Genomic DNA, 21,689 nt, shown 5'->3' on the forward strand with positions numbered 1-21,689 from the left:
TACCTTCTTTGACGGGCTTATTGCTTCACAGAGTCCAAAAACTTTGAGCAACTCCAACGAATCATTATTTCTTCTAGTTGCTACTCATTCTGCTTCTCAACTAATGTATGTTCCATGACATTGTCCACATAAACAGATCACCCCAATCCCACACACAAAAAAAACGTCTGGAGTTATTTAAGTGTGGGCACTCCAACAGACTTATATTTGCATATAAATAAGCCATAAAAATCCTGTAGTAGAGAAACCTGCTTACCATTACCCAACATTTCCTAAAATTTCTAGTAATAGAATTCTCTTTGAGGAATTATCTATTCTACCCAGAGCTAAGGTTTCCTATGAGGTAATTATGGAAAATGATAAATTGTAAAAATATTAACAAGTAAAGTTATTTGAGACATACCTTTGGATAAACTCAAATTTTAAATCCTCTTTTCATAGGTATACTTGATAGAGTATGTGCTCATTGGTTCAATTAGTTACATTGATGCAAATGTCCACTGTGCTGGTACACTTTCAGGACACAACACATTTCTAATGGCTACCATGGGTTGAAAGCCTTTAATTTTATGATTATTTCCTCACCTCCAAAGTCAGATTCTAAGTCACTAGTTTCCATTTCTTTCTGCCACCCTAAAAGCAAGGAAATAAAATCAGGAGTTTCAGACTTACAAGAGATGAAGAGTTTGGGGAACCAGCAAAGTCCTTAGACAAAGCATCAAGAAGGAAGTCGTCAGTCATGGGCTGCAAGAACCAAAAAATATATCAACAAACACCACCTCAACTGTTTCCTCATTATTCAGATGATGTCACTATTTACTGCCAATCGACTTATTAAAAAGAAAGCTATCCCATTCCAGAATTAACAATCAAGGCCAGATGAGAAAGATCTACTCAGAGAAAAGTGGCTTGCTTACTGGAAGTGATTTCTTGGGCTCTTTTGGCAGGAGGGGTTTTCCATCTTTATCCTATTCGGAAGAGAAAACCATGGCATTAAATCATTTCCCGTGATTTATCCTGTGCGATTTATCACAAGTATGAACGCTTTAAACACTGTAAGGGGTCTACAGGTCATACCTGACATTGTGCATTATAAGTTAGATTCATCATTTCAGGAAAAACATTCTCTCATCAGAGAATATGTTCTAATTAGTTCATTCCAACCAACAGCTCAGGCATTCCCTAGGCGTGGGAGCTAAAAAATGAACTAGGCAAGGCTTGTGACCTCAGAAGCCTATGAACTAGTGCAGCAGAGAAACATGCAAATAGTTGAAGTAGTGTGGCCCAAGGTTCTGTGACAGGGCACTTACAGGACACGAAGGGAGCAAAGGGATGCACCCCTCACCTGTGTGGGGGATGGGCTTTGCAAATGTTGCCTGAAAAAAGCTGGCTAAACTTTACAGCCAATATATTCAACATTATCCATTGAGGAATACTACTTGGCAATGAGAAAGAATGAAATCTGGCCATCTGTAGCAACGTGGATGGAACCGGAGAGTGTTATGCTAAGTGAAATAAGTCAGGCAGAGAAGGACAGATACCATATATTTTCACTCATATCTGGATCCTGAGAAACTTAACAGAAGACCAGTGGGGAGTGGAAGGGGGTGAAAGTTACAGACATGGAAGAAGGCAAACCATAAGAGACTCTTAAATACTGAAAACAAACAGGGTTGATGGGAGGTGGGAGGGAGGGAAAGTGGGTGATGGGCATTGAGGAGGGTACCTGTTGGAATGAACACTAGGTGTTGTATGGAAACCAATTTGACAATAAATAATATAAAACAAAACAAAACAAACAAAACATTATCCATTGATTTGGTGCCACACCCTGCAGTAAGCACTTGGGAATAGCACAGAAAGTAGGACAGACAAAATTCCTGCCCCGGGAAGCTCATCCTTATGGCTCAGACAATGCCAAGTTTCAGATGACTCTAAGTGCCACTTCTGAGAAACAGGACAGAATCATTAAAGCATCTGAAGCTTTTTAGTAAAGAAAAATTTATAAATGAATGGTAAATCCCATTAATCCACATATACAAAAATAGGCGCAAGGCTACATATGTATGTAGCTGTATATAAATGCATATAAATGTATGTACGTTTAGGTGAATATTCTCTTGAGCAGTGGTATCTCATGAAGATGACTGACATTGGTTCTACTGTCCACGTGTGCCCCTGTTCAAGTGGTTGTACTTCAATGACTCCCCTCCGTGTCACTAGCTGTGTTCAATCTCTACTTTCAAAATAAAGGAAACAGAACAACTATCCTTCTACTCAATGTTAAACAGGCTTTCTTACTTTTTCAATGTGTATCTAAGAGTTGGAAATTTTTCTTCACAGGAAATAGTTATTCCTCATTTTGGTTTTTCCTAGTTATATAAAGGCTTTCTAAGTTTTTCTTTGCTTCTGGTATTGTAACAAAGCAGCTATTACATGGGAAAAAATTAGGTAGCTAAGGCATTAGATTTTTTTCACTTAAGTTTTAAGGGAAAAACTATCACTTAAAAACAAAATCTTTATATTCTGGGCCTGTTTCCATGTCCCTTCTTTATGTTTATAAAATTCAGTAGTAACTAAAATAAAACAGAGAAACACTGTTCACCTTGACGTCTTCTAATCTATAATCAGGAGGAATTGTTTCTTCTTTTTCACCAAGTTTTTCACGATCCTCTTCTTTGGCTTTCTCCTGAATAAAAATTATACCATTCTTATTATTAATATATCCCCGCAAAGTGGATGTCTAAGTGCCTACATTTGAGGGAAATAACTCCAGTGTTAGATTAGAACATATGTATGGCCTTATGTGTAGAGTTCCTACAGCAACTCTACACATCTTTCACACCCTCCCCTACTTGAGCCGGCTCAGACACCACCACTATGCCGGCTGGGCTAAAAAGCAACGAAAAGGAGGGTGGACAGCTGCCTCTTCTCTCAGGACTCCTCGGCAGTGGAAATGCACATGGCCCAGGTGAGATTCAGAGATTACGTGCATGTTCTCCATCCACTGCTGTAGCAAAACACTGATGCTTTACTCAGGTTTAGATTGTCAAACAGGATATGCTCCATAAATAGATAAAGCCAGCTCGTCATGTGTTGTAGGAAATTAAAAAAAAAAAAAAGATGACTAACTTGCTTGGGGAGTGAGGAATATCAATCACAGCTACTTTCAGGAAGTGACTGAGCTGCTATTACCTTGACTTTATCTTCCACAGGCTTTCCATCTTCTGGATCTGCTTCCTTTTTCCCCAGGCTACCAGCCAAGGCTTCTACAGCATCATCTGGCACCATGCCTTTCTAAAAGTGTATTTGTGGATATACTAAGAAGGCAGTTAATCACTCCTTTTAAAAAAGACTACAACAAACAATTCAGAAGGGCATATCCTTATTTCAGGCTTGGATAAGAAGCACAGTCATCTTTTAGTAATTTGAATTACCAACTGAATTGAATTGAACTGAATTGAAATCTATGTTTAGGGGCGCCTGGGTAGCTCCGTTGGTTAAGCTCCGACTGTTGATTTCATGAACTCACAGTTTGTGAGCTTGAGTCCCTCATCAGGCTTCGCGCTGACAGCGAGGAACCTGCTTGGGATTCTCTCTCTCTCCTCCTTTCTTTCTGCCCCTCCCCTGTGCTTGCTCTCTCTCAAAATAAATTAACTACACTTAAAAAACATCTTTAGAATATATGTTTGAAAAACCTAAAATGTTAAAAACTAGACCAAATTTCTTATATTAAGTGGGTACAACATATACTGACATGGAGAAACTTACATAATCTAACCCAGTTCTTGGTTTGGAAATAAGGAAGACAATGGGATGAATATACCTCAAACAAGCGGAAAGCCAGCAAAGAAGTGACCTGTACGGTAATCATTCTAGAGATGGTGCAGGAAAGATTTTCAGGCCTATCAGAGGACATTCCTCTCAAAGCTCTGTGAAATAAGCCTGGCCCATCCCAGAGGTGGTGGCTCGCTCAGAGCCTCGGCCAAGATACAGAAGTTTGTGTTCTTTACCAGGCTTCTACTGGCCAAAGTGGATTCATGCTGATTCAGGTGACTGTGGCTGGCTAACCTGAGTGGCACGATGGGAACTGTCTACCTGGGGTCCCAGTGTTCAAAAGGAAATGTGCTCCCTTGTGATACAGTGAGCTCTAGCCATGCTGGTTATTAAAATGAAACTGAGTGAAGACAACATGAATGATATAAAGGGAAAATAAAGGAGAAACTATGTTTGGGCTAAAAGATAGGACTCGATTTGACTTTTTCCAAATCACAGATCAAGATCCACACATTAGTGGTTCACAAAACAGTTCACAGGCAGGACTTTTTTTTTTTCTTAATTTTTAAAGTTTATTTGAGAGAGACAGAGACAGTGTGGGTGGGGGAGAGACAGAGAGAGAAGGAGACAGAGAATCCCAAGCAGCATCTACACCATCAGTGTAGAGGAGCCCGACATGGGTCTTGAACCCACGAAACTGTGAGATCATGACCTTAGCTGAAACCAAGAGTCAGATGCTTAACCAACTAAACAACCCAGGTGCCCCAGGACTTTTTTTTTTAATGAAAGAATAGAAAATAGAATGCATCATATATAACAAGAATAAGTACTTCTAATTAAGCTGTTTTTTTCTATTATATAGATACTGGGTTGAAATATGAATTTCTTATTGCTGTTCTCGGTTAAAGTGTGAAAGCTTCTGAATTAAAAAGTCTCAAAGTTTATTCTTATAAAATTCTATGACCTCACATAGAATACATATCTGAATATTAGAGTAAAAATGTCTTTCTGTTTTATATGGCTTAACCAACAATGTAAGTAAGAAAAGTTTTTCTGCTAAGTTGCACTGCAAAAAGATCAATGAGGAAATGGAACCTGAGTGGAAGGTGATTTATCACCATCTGGTGGTTGGACACTGCATAGATTTTACTCCCAGGAGCTGCAAAACTCCCTGATGTATATCTAATTTGTTTGGGATTCTATCTAAAGTGCAAGAGTTGCAGTGACCAAAGTCTTAACCAAGCAATCAGAATTGATAGCTGATCTAAGACATGTCCTCATACTTCACTTCTGTTTTCTCCTACTCTTTGCTGTAGAATCTATGGAAACTACTACTTCCTGTTAAGCCTGTTTCCCTTGGTTTAAGAATTAAACCAAACAGAGCAAAGCTAGGATACACAGCAGTCTTAAGAGCAAAGGAATCAGGAAATAGGACTAGGGCCTGCAACTTCTATTTCTGTAGTATTTTATGTTGTCAAATTCACAACTAGTATTCAGGTTTCTGGATTTCCTTAACAAGCTTTATATGAACAAGAACTGTGCAGGGCACATATTAGGCTCCTTTTTCTGCTTGGTTTTCTTTTGCTCACTACTCTTCAAGCCCTTCTTGGGCCCTCTGACCTTTGTCACACTCCACAGCTATTCTTTGTGGCTCTCACGGGTATCCCAATTACAGAAATGCCAACTAACTTCAGTGATGGTAATCTCAGCAACCATGGTCAGCGGAGCTGACGGAACAGAAGCCCAGAAAAGATCATCAGAGAATGGGAAACGCAGAGCCCTTTTCTGTGCGCTAAACATCCAGTGCTCGACTCGCTATAGTCAGGGTAAAGTTGGAAAGGAATGAACCCTCAAAGGCCCTGGCAATCACCTGGAGCACAAGAGGCAGAGGATACATACATGTTTAGGTCACAGAGTTCTGCTCTGGAATGTTGGCTATTGTCTTTTATATTCCACTCACTGCCTCTGTTCTTCCTTCCTTCACTGTCTTGCCCCACATTCTCTCCTCCTTTCCAATTCCCTGTGGCTTAATTCCCACAATGTGAAAGTTCTAGAGTGTACCCAGAGACCTCAAAAAGAGGTTGAGTCCTGTGTAAGGCAGGAGGGAGACCCTGGACTTTGAGGGGATTTTCACTTGGCACCAAAAATGTCCCTGGCAGGAAGCAGCCATATCAGGGCACCCAGGACACACGTCCTACAACTTCTCCACCCTCTTTTTTCGAACAACTAAATGCACTAAACCCAAGCACACCAAGTCCTCTGGGCTGGCCTGTCCTTGGCTCACTGTTCTCCCTAGGAAAACAGTGCTGTTCCCACTTCCCAGTGTGATCTTGCCCTCCCTCTGTGAGTATTTCCTAATTCCTCCTGGGGGCGGGTCCCTTTGCCCATGTTCCCCCTGCCCTTTTGCCATATGAGAATGATCAAATTCTACTGTAAAGCTTGAGATCTGGCCATCTATCCATGCTAGATGCTACAGTGGCTAAGAGCAGAAGCCTTATCACTTATCTCACCCAGGCTCTGAAAAGTTAAATGGATTGCTCAAGGTCAACTCAAAGCTTCATTTCTCTCATCTATAATAGAGAGATGATCAGAACAGGGTTCATAATGTCCTTGTGAAACTTTAATAAGATATCGCAAAGCATCCAGAACTTAGCTATTCACTAGGTCTGTAGTAATAAAGCACAGTCCCATCAGCTGTTACTCTGAGTCAGATTCTACCTGCTAACAGAAACAAAACCCACTGAACTCAAAAAGATTCAACTACTTAATTACCATACTTCATACAAAAGTTAGAGCGAGCCAAGAAGAAAAGGGAAATGAACTGAGTTAACCTTCCTTCAGTTGGGAGTAGGGAGAAGTCATGATGATATTGGTGTAGATTATTCCTTTAGGAGAGCCAACAAAAGGTACCATCAGGCTATCTGTGGAACTCCCAATAGGCTCAAAAGATATGGGAAAGTGAAAGAGCAAGATTATCCACCACAGCTGAGGAACCAGTAAGAATTTCAGAAGGTGAAAAAAAAAAAAAAAAAGACAACACAGCCTGTAGAAGTTTAATGAAAAACTTAAATCTAGCTTAAATTTGGAGGATACCCTGAAGCCAAAAGAACAGTAGACCCCATAGCTCTAAAAGATTTTCTTTGTATCTTATCAGAATAAAGTGATGCGTTGGCAACACACAGTGGCAAGTGCACGGGAAAAAGAACTACCTTCCCAGGACACTGCTCAATGTCCAAGGGAACACTCACCAAGGGAGCTGGCTTGGTCGGTGTGGACAGTATAGTACACATGGAAGCTCGAGGCACAGCCTCACTCACAGGAGTCAGGGCAGCAGCCTGAGATGCCTGTGGAGAGAGGCAAGTACAAGGAAGAGTTTTTAGAAATATCTGGTTGGTAAGACTGAACAATAAGGGACCAATGACACACTCTGCTATATTATATGCTGTGAGCATGACTTTCTCAAATGCCTAAGGATTGCTAAATAGTGAATAAATCGCAGGTTCAAACTCTTCTACCATTATTTCAACTTGGTTTTACTGCTTACCTTAGGTAGGTTACTTAAACTCTGAGACTCAGTTTCACATCTGGAAAATGAGAACAATGACAGTACCTACATCTCAAGGGTCAACGTGAGGCTTTCAGTAAAATAAAACATGTCCAGTGCTCTGCATACTATCTAGGAACACAGCTCAATAATATCAGCAACTATTATTATTTATATTATTTTCAAAAAATATATAACAATGATACACCAATTATAGAATGTAATGTTTTAATATAAATCCATCATTTTTATATATTTAATATTATCTTATCAATTGTAAATAGGTATGTTTACAAATGCAAGGTAGTAATACTATCCCAGAGGTTCCCAAAGTATGGTCGCTGGACCAGCAGCATCAGCCTTACCAGCCTTACCATTTGTTACAAATGCAAATTCTTAAGGCTCCACCCCAAATACTATAGAAATTCTGGAGGTGGAGCCCAGCAATCTGTTTTAACAAACCCTCAGGCAATCCTGGTACTAAAATTTGAGGACCACTGTGCTATCTTATTTTATCACAAGAGTAAAATTTCAAATAAACTGGTTTTAATCCAGACATTTACAAAAAGTTATCCTACATGTAAGATGCTCCGTAGATGGTCATTAGCAGGGCACTATCTCTTCCTTCAAGGAACTTACTATTTACTGAAAACTATGTATACACATCAGAGGTGGAGACCAAGACAGCTAAAAGCTTCCTTATAATAAAGATCTTAATAGATATACAAAGAACAATAGAGCCCCTGACATATTGTATTCTGCTTAGGTAGGTTTGGAAGGTTTGGGGAGGGAAAAGCAGGAGACAAAGGCCATACTTTAGCAAAACTTTAAAGGCCTGGCTAACATTTTAGATGATCTCGAATTAGGAGGGAAGTTTATTCTACATGGCAGGACCACATGGGAAAAGCCAAGGACACATACACTCAAGCCCTTATTGTCATGGTTTAGTAATGGGAGGACAAACCTTGGTAGGGAAGGAAGCCAGGGCCAGAACACGTTAGCAAGGACTTTATTTTGTGGGGAACAGAGAGCTCCTGAGGGTTGGAGCACGGGAATGATGTGACTACCACCACGCTTGAGAAACAGTAACTCTGGCGGACATGTGGGAAGGATGGCAGTAAGACTGAAGACAGAGGCCACTGCCACCACAAGGTGAGTGGTGATGACAACTTTAGGTTACAGTAGGAAGAACAGAAAGGAAAGCATGGATGTGGAGGAATGATTATAGGACTTAAATTACAAGAACATCTGGGCCAGTGTGGGAAAAGAAACCCCATCTAGAAAAAGTCAAGATCAAAACTGCATGTAAAAAAAGATGGCATAATAGGTCTCCATCAACTACATCATGCTAAAATAGTTGGGCCTCAGATTTTTAAGATTATAGAAAAATATCTTTAAAAGCCCACAAAATAGAGACTTCTATTTTTAGAAACATACTTCTGTTTTTTTGGTTGTCTTAGATCGTTTTCCTTTACTTTTGGGCGGGTCAAAATCTTCTGAAAGTTCATCAATGAGTTCTGATTCACTCAGGGCCTGGAATATAAGAAAAACACTATATTACAAAGTGACTCTTTTTGGTTACAAGAAAGTTTTACATAGAGAATTTCCTGTTAACATGTATTAAGCCATATTTTAGGATCTAAATCCAAAATTTAATGTTTGGGGTATTTTTTTAATTTATCAATGTAAGATAAATGTCATGCAACAAGTAAGGAATACTAAACACCAGGGTACCACAAAAATGTTCATGATTTAGTCCAAAGCTTTCCTGTTAATTCAGTTTCAGAAGAATTCTGTTCACATAAAACCACCTTTTCTTTCTAATGAAGATCTGTATAGTTTTTTCGTATGTGACTGTTTTTCACTATTTCCTAATGAGTGCCTTCTGAATAGCTCAGGAAACACAGATCATATACTCCTTCCCTAAGACTCTGAGGGATTTTGGCAACAAAGTTCTCCCATCCCTAGTTCCTTCAGATGAAATGGTATTATTCATTTGGAGCATGTGGAAATTTTGAGCAATACCAGTCATCTACAACAGAACGGCATGTCATCTAGAAGCTGTGCCTCTGTTGGTACAGTCTGAGTTTTGAGTCCTGGTCTTGCTAGTTTTTAGCTGTAAGATCTTGGGCTATTTACAAGTCTCTGCCTCTGTTTCATCACATGTAAAATGGGAAAAATCACAGCACCCCCTTCATTCAGTGAGGACCTGACTGCTTTAGACCAAGTTAAGGCAGTGTAGAATCATTAAAATATCTGATGTCATGATTATAATCAAATTCTGAAGTGCCAACAATATAATTTGAGGCATTCTTGACATCAGCTCCTAATGTGCAATGAATGTCACCTACAAACTCCCAATATTCTAGTAATAATTCATGAAGAAAATAATCATAAAAGATACGAAAAGGAGTCAGAGGTATGAGCCAAGTGTTGCTACCACAAGTTCCCCTCTCTTTACAACTAGGTTGGCATTCAAAGTCTCCATAGAGAAATCCTGTCAAAATGATCTTCAATTTATACTTTACAGTTCTTTTGCTCTTTATCAGAAAGATCATTTCCTAACCTTGGATTTTTCTTCAGGCTCTGGCAAAAGTGGTTTTCCATCTTTATCCTGTAAACAAAATTGAAAATTCATTGAAAATTAAATAGAACATTTTCTTTTTATGGCTCGTTAAGTTTCTTCTAGGGAATTCCAGGATAAGAGGAGATTTTTTTTCCCCTTATATTTTAATGATCTGTTTTTGAGTGAATTTCTTATATTTGAGTGAATAAATTTTCAGTATTTTTTAAATCAAGTATCAGAATAAACAGCTAAGCTCTAAAATAAATAAACTTAAAAAGTCTCTGTTCTCCAATCCAGGGTGAAGAGGTAGATTTCATTCCTGTAATCCTTTTTTTGTTTTTTGGAGATGACATTTCACAATTTAGAATATTTCTAAACTGAGGAACTTTCTATATTAGCACCTGTAAGGACAGTTTCCATATATAAGCACATAGAAGAATCAAAACATTTTCTATCATGTGTTTACGTTTAATTTTTGAAAGATAAATTACAGATATAATTACAGAACTCCACCATCCTCACATTAAACCCAAACCACCACCAACAAACCACCCTAAGGATACTGGCAAATAGCTACACATTTATGTCTACCCCTCCAAAGATCTATGGTGCTTTTATCCATACAATGGTTACAGAAAAATTTATTCCCAAATTGTTTCTTACGCTTCAAGGTTAAGGATCTATATCACGCATTGTTAATATCTGGAACACTTGGATTTTTGGGAATTTTAATGACCACATGGTTACTACTTAGGAAACAATCAACTAACTTTAAAGAACAGGAAAAAAAAGGGTTCAGGGGGTTCAGTTAGTATAAGAACTGGGATAGTCATGTTCTTGAGCATCATGGGAACAGTCCCAACAGAACATGATATGAAGAAGAGCATATTCTGTTAAGTGCCATGGCTAACAGCATACCGTGGTTGGCTTTAATCTATACTCCGAAGGCACAGTTTCATCATCTTCACCACACTTTTTTAGTTTCTCTTCTTTAGCTTTTGCCTGATTAAAGTGGAGAGGGAAATAAAACACAAAACATGTGGGTAATGTAGGTAAAACAAGAGGATATCACTTTATGTACTTCGTAAGTGTTGTAGAGAAAACCATATCAGATTCAAGTGTGTGTCTGTGCTTTGTAAACTACAGAGCACAAGACCATGGTAACTGGCTGGTTGTGAGGAAGACAGAAAAAAACAACAGGGCGAGGAATCCTGGAGAGGTGTCCCCGCCCTGCTCTCAGCTGCTCTATCACCTTGGGGAGCCACTTAGTCTTTCTTAAGCAGTAAAATGGGGCTACCAATAATTTTTACCTAGTCCACTGACTTGTAAGGATCACTAGAGAAAAGGAAATAAAATATCGAGACCATTAAGCACAGTGCATAAGTTAGTTGTAATTATTTCAATAGCCTTCATCTCTTACTCAGTTATCTAGGGGGGAAAAAACCAACCAGTTCCAATGGTTAAATACAGTTCAGAAATGGGAGAAGCAGCTCATCACAAATCTTGGCTGATCCATGGATAATTGGTTTTACCTCTTTTAAAAGGACTCTTTTTTAAATTTTTTTTTTTTTAATTTCAGTATCGTTAACATACCAGGTTATGTAAGTTTCAGGCGTACACTATAGTGATTTAACAATTCTATACGTTACTCAGTGCTCATCATGGTAAATGTACTCTTAATCCCCTTTACCTATCTCATCCAACACCCCACCCACCTCCTCTCTGGTAACCATCAGTTTCTTCTCTAGAGTTAAAAGTCTGTTTCTTGGTTTGTGTCTCTTTCTACCTCTTTTTTTGTTTGTTTGCTTGTTTGTTTTGTTATAGTCCACATATGAGTGAAATCATATGGTGTTTGTCTTTCTCTGACTGGACTTATATCGTTTAGGTTTATATTTTCTAGCTCCATCTATGTTATTGCAACTGACAAGATTTCATTCTTTTTTTATGGCTGAATAGTATTTCATTGTATGTACATACCACATCCTTATCCATTCATCTACTGATGAACACTTGGGATGCTTCCATAATTTGGCTATTGTAGATTGCTGCAATAAAAAAAGTACTCCCTTCACTAAGAACTAGGACTTTATTGGATTACTGAACCATGAATAACCAACTGCATTTGAGATAAAAGTGCAGTTCTATAGTAGATCACTGGCTTCTAGGATATAGCATTTGCATTTTAAACTACTGGTGACTTATGGGAAGTTCCATGATATGTAATAATTGGCACCTGTACCAAGGCATGGATTTAGATCACAGAACAAGGAGCTCCTGGGCACAAAGAGGAATATCACTTAGCAAATTCCAGCTCAACCTGCTGCTCCATCTGTATTTCATCCTAAAATAGTTCTCCATTGAATGAATGATTTTAAAAATATTAAGCACTTTTAATGAACCAAGCACTCTTCTAGGCTTTAGAATTACAGTTTTATTGTCCTGTAAATTAACAATTATCATTAAGGGATTAAAGTTGTGGTTTTTTTTAAAAAAAAATTTTTCCAGTTATATTCTACTGCAACACGTGGAGGAAGTCCTATTATGTAGTGGCACTCCCCCATTCAGAGATTCGTGAGGTTTCTACCTATAAAACAGCTTTCGTGAAAGTCAGAAGTCACCTTTAGAAGACTGTCCTCTCCAGGCTTATGGACAGTGAGAATCATGTGCACCGTTAAATCCTTTCTATTCCTGTTTGATCTTTACAATCTTTTTATTTTTTTTTAGTTTATTTACTTATTTTGAGAGAAAGAGAGGGACTTTGAGAGTTTGAGCAGGAAAGGTGCAGACAGAAAGAATCCCAAGCAGTGACAGTGTGGAGCCCAATGGAGGGCTTCATCCCACAAACCGTGAGATCATGACCTGAGCTGAAATCAAGAGTCGGTTGTTTAACTGGCTGAGCCACCCAGGCGCCCCTGATCTTTATATTCTTTAAATGCCTGCACTGTAGGCACTGAAGACAAATGTCTACTCAACTGAAATAGCACCAGACCAGGTCACTACACACAGAAATGGGGAGGATTAATGAGGTATCATTGTAGAATACTTATGTCATGATACATTATAAGAATAAGTAGGCATGGACATGTCTTCTCTGAAGCATGATGCAATTTCTCCATAGAGAGCTCTCTAGTATGGAATAAACTGAAGTGGTTTGGGACTCCTATAGAATATTAACCTTCATAAGGCTTATCAAAACATCAGAGTATCCAGAAAGTAATAAATTCACCATTAGGCACTAAAATTCAGCTTAAGAATCCAGAGGATTGGAAGATCTTAGGAAATATTTATACTATGAATATAATTAAAAAGGAAAACTACTTGGATGTAAGTAAGTAAATAAATAAATAAATAAAAGGAAAACTAGTGGAAAATAGCGGAAGATAAAGTAGAAACTAATAGAAAGAATAGAAAGAACAGTCCTTTTAGTATTAGTTAGAATTTTAGAAGTTCACTACTGTGGAGGTTTTCTAGAGGAAACATAAATACATTTATATGTATAAATGTATCCCAAAACTAGTTACCCCAACTGCTTAAGAACTTATTTTTATGCAACTATTTTTACAACTACTGACCTGATTTGAGTCACCCTAAGACACTTTGCCCTGAGATTTATGTTTATACGTTTCCTCCCCAAATTACTGTCTTATTAAATCACACCATTCTCTGTAAAAAGTCTGAAATAAAGTGCAGTTGGTCCCCTGCCCTGCAGCTGTCTGGTGGTGGGACTGTAACCCAACTTGGTCTGCTCCCCCACCAAGACACACACACCCGCAGGGTCTTGCCAGGACCATCCTCTCCCTCAGACATTTGTCTATGTGGCTGCTTTAAATAACGTGTGCCTCGCACTGTCTTTATAACAATTTCCTTTCTTCTCAATACATTACTTGGTCTTGGAGGACGAGGACTGCTTCCCCTCCTCCCTTGTGTTCGCCTTCACAAAGCTTGTCATGCCACACTGCGCCTGGTAAGCCCTCAAAGAAAGCTGAAGATAGAAACTGGCCCATTTTGGACCAGAGCAATCCCAGACTCAGGCCAGAAGCCTGTGAGACTCACTTTCCTCAGTGATTCAGAACAGGAAGTGACAGCGGAGGCAGCGGCATTATGACAGTGACAGGCACATGCCAGCTCCCCTCCCTGAGCTGATAGGCTGATGCTTCTGAGGGTGCCCAGGCTGTATTTCCATGTCCCCCAACTACACTGCCTTGTCAACAATGCCCACAGGCCAACTCCCTCTTTTATCCCAAATAACTCAGCTGAAAAATTCTTTAAAAACTGTAGTGTCATGGTAAAACTCTCCTCCACCAAATATAAGCTTGTTATGGCTCAGAAGGCTTGCTAAGATGTTGAAGTGTAGTAGGCATGCAGGAACTGCAGTTACAGAGTTAATCCTTGCTTGATATTATTCTAATTTGAGACAAGATTTTCAACATTTTTCTCCATAGTTATAAAAAGAAGGATCTTCCCACCCCATCTACCACATTCCCCCTCTCTGCTTATAAAAAGAAGCACCTGGAATCCTTTCGAAAACACAAATTTCCAATGTCCACAAGAGCAGACAAACCTCTCGCCAAGCCATTGCCTCCAGGTTATCTTGTTAGTCAGGTGTCATTTAAGCATTGGCAGAAGAGATTAGCATTCACTTTACATATTAAAACTCCAGATGGTTTAAAAGACAATACTCAACTATCCTTCTTGGTTGCTAACTATGCAAGAATGAAAATCTAAGTTAACTAGACTCTGAAAGTAAGGCAGAATGAAGAGTAGTTAATTTTTAATCTCCAAAAAAGAGAAGTTGTGTAAGAACATTTAGTTTCATAACCCGCCGAACAACATGCTTTGTATATGAATCCAAGGTCAGTACCTCATCAACTTCTTTAATGGAGCTGAGGTCGAGCTCAGGTTCTGGCTTCCGAGTGCCCAGCGAAGCAGAAAGAGCCTCCAGTGCTTGATCACTCATTGTGTCCTGCTAAAAAAGGAAAAAATCTGTACATTAAAAAAGGGAACATCTCTTCAGCCTGAACAACCTATCCACTTCTTTGTGAAATCCCAATTTTAAAATTCTAAAATGAGTTGCAGATTAGGGAAGGACTTTAGGAAGGCAATTTTATTGGAAACCTAGCAGAAAAGAGAAAGGAAAAAAAAAAAGAACTTACCAGTGAATGAAAATTGGGGCTAAGACACTTCCACAGTGTCTTATGCTGTTTATACCCTCGGGGGCACACTTCACCCCTTATTTCTCAAGCTACAATTATTACACAACACTCGTATCAAAATAAAAGCTTGAAGAAGTAAACTTTCACTTTTCTGTTGTTGTTTTTTTTTAATGTGTTTTTAGAAATAATTTCTGACAACCCTGGTCTTAGCAAACTAGCAAAGTCCAGGAAGCTGGGGAGCTTGAAGTGGCCCCACAGGCTTCATGTCTGAATGCACAACGGCTGATGGCTGATGGCTGTGGGGACTCCCACTCTCAGGGTGTGGCTCTCACTGCTCCCCAGCCAGCCAGATAAAAATACACTGTCCCCTCCAGGAAGGGAGAGGCAGAGCAGACCCGACACAAACCGCTCCTTGCATTATCTGATCTGCAGATGGAGAATGTCTTCTCAACCAGAAGATGAGCTGCAGGACCACCGTTCAGGATTGGGGACAATTGATTATGGTTAATAGAAGGTACAGAAGCAGCTACAATCACATCCCACTAGTGATTTACAGGTCAAACTCCATTAGGAAATCATGGTGAATGGGGCACCTGGATGGCTCAGTTGGTTAAGTGTCTGAATGTTGGTTTTGGCCCAGGTTATGATCTCGCAGCTTTGCAGGTTACATCGGGCTCTGTGCTGGCAACGCGGAGCCTGCTTGGGATTCTCTTTCCCTCTCTGTATCCCTCCCTGACTCGCACTGTCTCGGTCTCTCTCAAAAATAAATAAATAAACTTAAAAAAAAAAAAGAATCAAGGTGAAGATTTATGTTCTAAGAGTGCAACTGTTTTGGTGTCTTGTCTTTCTGTGTGTTGTAATGATGAGATACTCTTGTTTCACAACCAAGAAGCCTGTGTTCAAATCATGATTAGTATTTGCAGAAACAAAGAAGGCCTGTCTGGAGATAATGGATAGAACCCTGATTGGATTTACTAGTCCACACAGACCCCTGAGGGAAAAAAGATGTCCCTCATCATGCTGTACTGGGATTATCCTCAATCAACTAGATCAGGCTCAGGAAAGCAAGTGCTATCAGGTGGACCATGTTTATTTCCAAAGAAGTAATTATTTATACCTCCTCCACCTTTCTTTTTTTGTCTTGGGGTGAAGCAGCACTTTTGACTACCCTGGCTGGCTGAGCTTTAAGAACCTCTTCTGTAGATTTCTGAAAGACAAAATGCAAAAGATTAGACTTATAGTTAGAATAAATGTAACTTTAATAATCAGAACTAAAAAGAAATTGTTTTCAAGTTTTATATAGTTTCTAACAAGCTCCCCCTAATTATTTGGAAAACAGTACCTCTTCCTTAGGTTTCTTTCCACCAGCGGTAGGAGAACTGCAGGTGAAGTCAGATGACAAAGCATCTATGGCATCACTTGGCTCCATGGGTTTCTAAAGAAACAGGCACCACGATGGGTAACTCATGAGAGTCATTCAAGTTACAGATCACAATACAAACTCAGCAAATGAAGAATGATTTGACATTCCTTTACTACCAAATCAAGTATGTTATCACATAACTCAGATAAATTCTTTGTTTGGAAGGAAATGAGTGCTAATACTATTTTCCTGTTTCCCTCCTTTAAATGGATTACATATTAGGATATTCTCATTCTATTTTTATTAATATTTATTTTGCCCTAATACCTTCTTGGCTCCATTCTGCTTCCCCTCAAAAAAAAAAGAAAGAAAAAAAAAATATATACACACACACACACACACACGTATATATATACATATATATATATATATATACGTATATATATACGTGTGTGTGTGTGTATATATATATATATACATATGTATATATATATATATATATATATATATGTATATATATATTAAGCCATGAGCACTGAAGCAACCCCATACCCATCTCCTTCCTCTGAATAGATGGAAACTTGATCTAATTTAGCGATTATTCATAGACACAATATAGAGAATTGATGCCCTATCCCCCAACTAAAGATTTAAAAAAAGGTTAACTTGTATCTTAGAAGACATTTATGTAAACTCACCGAAGAGTCTGGAGGAGGCCCTGTGATACCTTCTTTTTTCTGAAAAAAATATTAATTTGATCATGTTGAAAGTCCAAAATTAACTTTTACAGTTGGCAAAATGTACTGTTCAGTGAGTGTTATGGGTTAAATTGTGCCTTCCCACAACCTTTCAAGAGTTCCTAGTACTCCAGTGTGTGACTATATTTGGAGGTAGGGCCTTTCAAGAGGTAATTAAGGTTAAGTGAGGATATTAGGATGTGCCCTAACCCCATAAGACTGCTGTTCTTTTTTTTTTTTAATTTTTTTTATGTTTATTATTTTTGAGAGAGAGACAGAGAGCAAGTGGGGGAGGGGCAGAGAGAGAGAGAGACAGAGGGAGACACAGAATGTGAAGCAGGCTCCAGGCTCTGAGCTGCCAGCACAGAGCCCAACGTGGGGCTCAACCTCGTGAACCACAAGATCATGACCTGAGCTGAAGTTGGGCGCTTAACCGACTGAGCCACCCAGGCACCCCAAGACTGCTGCTCTTAGAGAAGTGGGGAATGTAGACCAAAAGATGTACACACAGGGAAGATGGCCACGTACAAACAAAGTAGAGAGGCCTCAGATCCATGCTTCACAACCCTCAGAAGGAACCCACGCTACCCATTCCCAGATTCGTTTTCTGACCTCTAGACCTATGATACAAAATATTTCTGTTGTTCAAGCCACGCAGTCTATGGTACTTCGTTATGGCAGCCCTTGCAAATTGATACAGTGAGAGTCATCATAACGACAACTTCACATGCCTCATTATACTTTCTAATTTTAAAAAATGTGAATATATTAATGGGATAAGATTATGTTCCAAAAAGTAAAATAAAAGTAAATGATTATTTAACTTACTGCCAAAAGTTCCCTGTATTTTGGAGGAATGGTGACTTCTCTTTTACCTAATTCCTCTATGTAGATGGAAGTCATTGGATCCTGGAATAAAGATCACACAGAGGGATATTATATAATTAATTTGCTGACAATGTTATATGCTATTACGCAACCAAAGTACTGTTGCCATTAGTAATTTATGGAGCTACTGAAATGAAATGCAATTAAAAAGCCAATACTTTATACAACTCTGAAATTGTAAGTTTATACAATACTTGCCCTTATTTAATTAGCTTAATTCATATGTAATACTAGAAAATATTCAACCTACTATATTAAATTTTATTCTTATACTAAAGCACATTTTAAAACATTTTTCGTGGTCTCTTTCCAATACATATAAAAGTACAGTTAATAACCAATTTCTCTATAAGCTAACACCCAAGTCTTCCAGACCTAATTTCTAAGAAAAAAAGATCAGCTAGAGTCACATCTCCTGTCTAACCCTCTACTATCCCATTCCTTTTCCTTGTTAGCCAGCAATAGCCACCATCCTGAACTTTATTGTATCTACCCACTTAAAATCGAGCAAATTTTAAAACAATTATTCCATATGTAGGTATCCACAAACAACATGCAGCATTACTTTGCATATTTTTTTTTTTTTTTTTTTTTATCGAAAAGGTACAGAACGCTTTACGAATTGGTGTGTCATCCTTGCAGGGGCCACACTGATCTTCTCTGTATCCTTCCAATGTTAGCATATGTGCTGCCAAACTGAGCACTACTTTTACATATTTTCAAATGTTGTATTAATGATATCATATTCTAGGTATCAAACTGTATTATTCTTATTCAAAATTATGTTTTTATAATGTATCCCTGTTGGTACATGAATAATTAATTTTAACCACAATAAAGTGTTCCCTTATATTGTCTGCTGTTGACCAAAATCATGTCCAAATGTTTCACCTGTGCTTGTAACTCCTGGTGCACATGGGTAAGGCTTCCTCCAGGGAATCTCTCTACAGGTGGAATTGATAGTTGAAGGACAAGTACATCTTCAACATCCACAAGCTCCATGTCAATTGTCAGACTTTTACACTTTTGCCACTCTGAGGAGTGTGTTCTCTCCATATTTTAGTATCATTTCTATAAATACTAGACAGACTTTCATTTTTATTTATTTATTAGCCAAACAAGTTTTCTCCTATTTTTCTATTGGGCTGCCTTTTAAAAATTCTTCATAAATTCTAGAAACAGATCCTTTTTCATGTCTGCTTCAAGTATTTTCTTCCAGTCTTTTGCATGTCTTTCTATTTATGTTTTAATATCAAGGAACATATAATTTTCTTGCTTTTTCTGGGTAAGGAATAGGGATGAGCTGAGGGTGGTAAATTTCTAGAAATCATAATAAGTTCAAGCCTAGTGGACTTAAATCTCAAGGACAGAAAAATGTTTGTGACCCAACAGGCTGTATTCCAGCACCAGTCACAACACAGACAATCAATAAATGTTTGCTGAATCACTGTAATAGGATAGCTACCATAGGACAAACCATTTCCATTTATAACACTAATGTTTAGTTGCCATTATTGATAGTGACACCATCCTGCTTCTCTCCAAGCAACAGAACACGAGGTATTCTTTTGTGCCTCATGACCATGACCTTATTTCCTTTCCTACCCATTAAGTATAAATCTTTACAGATACCAAGATCACATACTGAAACTTCAGGTCCAGTATATGTTGTGTTATCTTCTTCAGTTTCTTCAGGTCCTCCTAAAGTGTCTACTAAGTCATCCAAAGCGGCATCCAGGTCTGACTAGAAAAGAAAGAGAGCAGGTATTTAAATGCTATTTGTAATACATATTTCACTTCTGATTTTTTAACTACAAAAAAAACAAAAATTCTGTGCAGAAAAACACCAAACATCAAAAGTTCTTCAAACATTAAAATAGTTAAAATCTAGTCTCTAATAGACTTTATTATGTAAGGCCCCAGAGTACACATTTCAGGTTACAAAAAACAGAAAGCCATGTTCAGATAAGAATCACAACTTCAGTAAGTCTAATGGCAGTAACTACAGAACAAACGAATGGCTCATTAAAGTTCCCATTCCAATGTCCTCAGTTAAAAAAACAAAAACAAAGAATAACGATCACATAACTGTATGCAACAGGAGAAATTCTTTGTATTCATTCCTTACCAATAGTTTGCCAGAGTTACATATTTACAAAGAACTCCAACAAAATGTCTATATAGTACCTCTCCCAAATAGAATCTATTTCAAAGATGGATTGCCTGTGTTCCTTCATTCATTTGTGGTTTTTTGTTTACTTGCTTGCCTAAAGAAGTCTACAAAACAAATTACTTGAAAGGGATGTTAAGCTTATAAGATGTGACAATCTATTCTGTCAATATGGACTTTAATTAGTATAATGAAGGAGTGCCTCCATCCTATCTCTGAGGTTTAAAAAGACTCATTGTGAAGAATATGCTGAATTTAAAAGGGAAAACAAGAATTTGGGAGAACACCCTTTATTTACTTAACTCAAGTTAAAAATGATTATTTAACTTTTTTTTTTTTTTTTTTCAACAACCGTATTCCCACTACAATTTTAGGAACTCACCTGATCATGTAATACAACTTGGGACCTGTTAACTTTAGACCGATTCATTTGGGAATTTCAGAATGAAGAAGTGTCTTAAATTCTTTAGTCATACCTCTGGTTAAAGAAGGTATATTTGCAAGAGAGAAACTGTAATGTAAACTCCACCAGATGTAACTAGAGTTTTCAGAACAGAAGGTTAGAATATAAAATGTTACAGAGGTGCCTGGATGGCTCAGCTGGTTAAGCGTCTGACTCCTGGTTTTGGGTCTCGTCGTGGTCTTGTGGTTTCGTGAGTTCCAGCCCTGTGTCCGGCTCTGAGCTGACAGTACAGTCTGCCTGGGATTCTCTCTCTCTCAGTCTATCATACCCCTCCCCTGCTCATGCTGTCTCTATCTCCCAAAACAAATACATAAACTTAAAAAAAAATATTTTGAATGTTACAAACATACCTGAAAAAATTTCACAATTTTAGCTTATAGCAATAATTCATGAGAAGGGTCTTTAAGTTATCCTACCTCATACAGTTTGCCCTTAAAAAATCAGATCCGAATAAATTTAGAGGCTATAAATAAATAAATATCTCAAGTAGAAATGCACTGCTATCTTCATACCTTCCCAGATGGTTTACCCGGTTTGGATTCAACTGGTACAGCAGACGTTAATGATTTCTTTTCTTTTTTCTGGTGAATTTTAGAAAGAAATAAAAACTTTTTCACATATTTTTCTTCAATGATCTAACAAATTCAAATTACTAAGTAATTCAACAAGTTCAATGATATTACATATTTAAAAATGAGTCTAATATTAACAGCATAGATCATATATTGAACATCTGCCTCTGTGCCAGACATGTTGTATATGTCATATCCTTTTCCAGAACAGCATAATTTATTTCATTTAGTGATGTGGAGAGCAAGACTCAGAGATGTGACGTAATTTTTCCTAGGTCACACAGTAAAGGAAAAACCAAGAATTGAATCCAGAACTGCCATCTCTTTCTTCTTTGCTCTTGGTTGCCTCTCCAAGGGCCCACAGTCAGCCCACAGCACCCAAGAATTTTTTCTCTAAGTGGCCACTTCTCACTGTTGCTCTTTCAACCTTTGCCTGCACACATTAAGACCTCTCAC

General features: G+C 38.2%; 1 protein-coding gene and 1 non-coding gene across 14 annotated transcripts in view; both read right to left on the reverse strand.

Annotated features, from left to right (window-relative positions):
- The window catches only part of CAST (calpastatin), a 108,284-nt gene that overhangs the window by 17,757 nt on the left and 68,838 nt on the right, over window positions 1–21,689 (reverse strand). For 7 of the 13 annotated variants that reach the window (XM_060635333.3, XM_060635327.3, XM_060635332.3 and 4 more), the window contains 15 exons: window positions 21,174–21,242; window positions 19,674–19,772; window positions 17,969–18,049; window positions 17,102–17,140; window positions 16,383–16,475; window positions 16,158–16,247; window positions 14,749–14,853; window positions 10,806–10,889; window positions 9,888–9,935; window positions 8,759–8,854; window positions 7,026–7,121; window positions 3,196–3,297; window positions 2,606–2,689; window positions 918–968; window positions 673–744 (listed from right to left, as the gene is read on the reverse strand). In XM_060635333.3, the coding sequence (XP_060491316.2) occupies window positions 673–744; window positions 918–968; window positions 2,606–2,689; window positions 3,196–3,297; window positions 7,026–7,121; window positions 8,759–8,854; window positions 9,888–9,935; window positions 10,806–10,889; window positions 14,749–14,853; window positions 16,158–16,247; window positions 16,383–16,475; window positions 17,102–17,140; window positions 17,969–18,049; window positions 19,674–19,772; window positions 21,174–21,242 (1,209 nt within the window). The remainder of the gene's footprint in view (window positions 1–672; window positions 745–917; window positions 969–2,605; window positions 2,690–3,195; window positions 3,298–7,025; window positions 7,122–8,758; window positions 8,855–9,887; window positions 9,936–10,805; window positions 10,890–14,748; window positions 14,854–16,157; window positions 16,248–16,382; window positions 16,476–17,101; window positions 17,141–17,968; window positions 18,050–19,673; window positions 19,773–21,173; window positions 21,243–21,689) is intronic. The other 6 variants (XM_060635334.3, XM_081796446.1, XM_060635331.3 and 3 more) reach the window with 1 other exon arrangement.
- LOC132682531 (U6 spliceosomal RNA) lies at window positions 18,628–18,732 on the reverse strand. Its single transcript, XR_009611717.1, has one exon. It is a non-coding gene; the product is annotated as a U6 spliceosomal RNA (small nuclear RNA).

This window comes from Panthera onca, chromosome A1 (genome assembly GCF_046562875.1).
Source record: "Panthera onca isolate mPanOnc1 chromosome A1, mPanOnc1 haplotype 2, whole genome shotgun sequence".
Lineage (NCBI taxonomy): Eukaryota > Metazoa > Chordata > Mammalia > Carnivora > Felidae > Panthera > Panthera onca.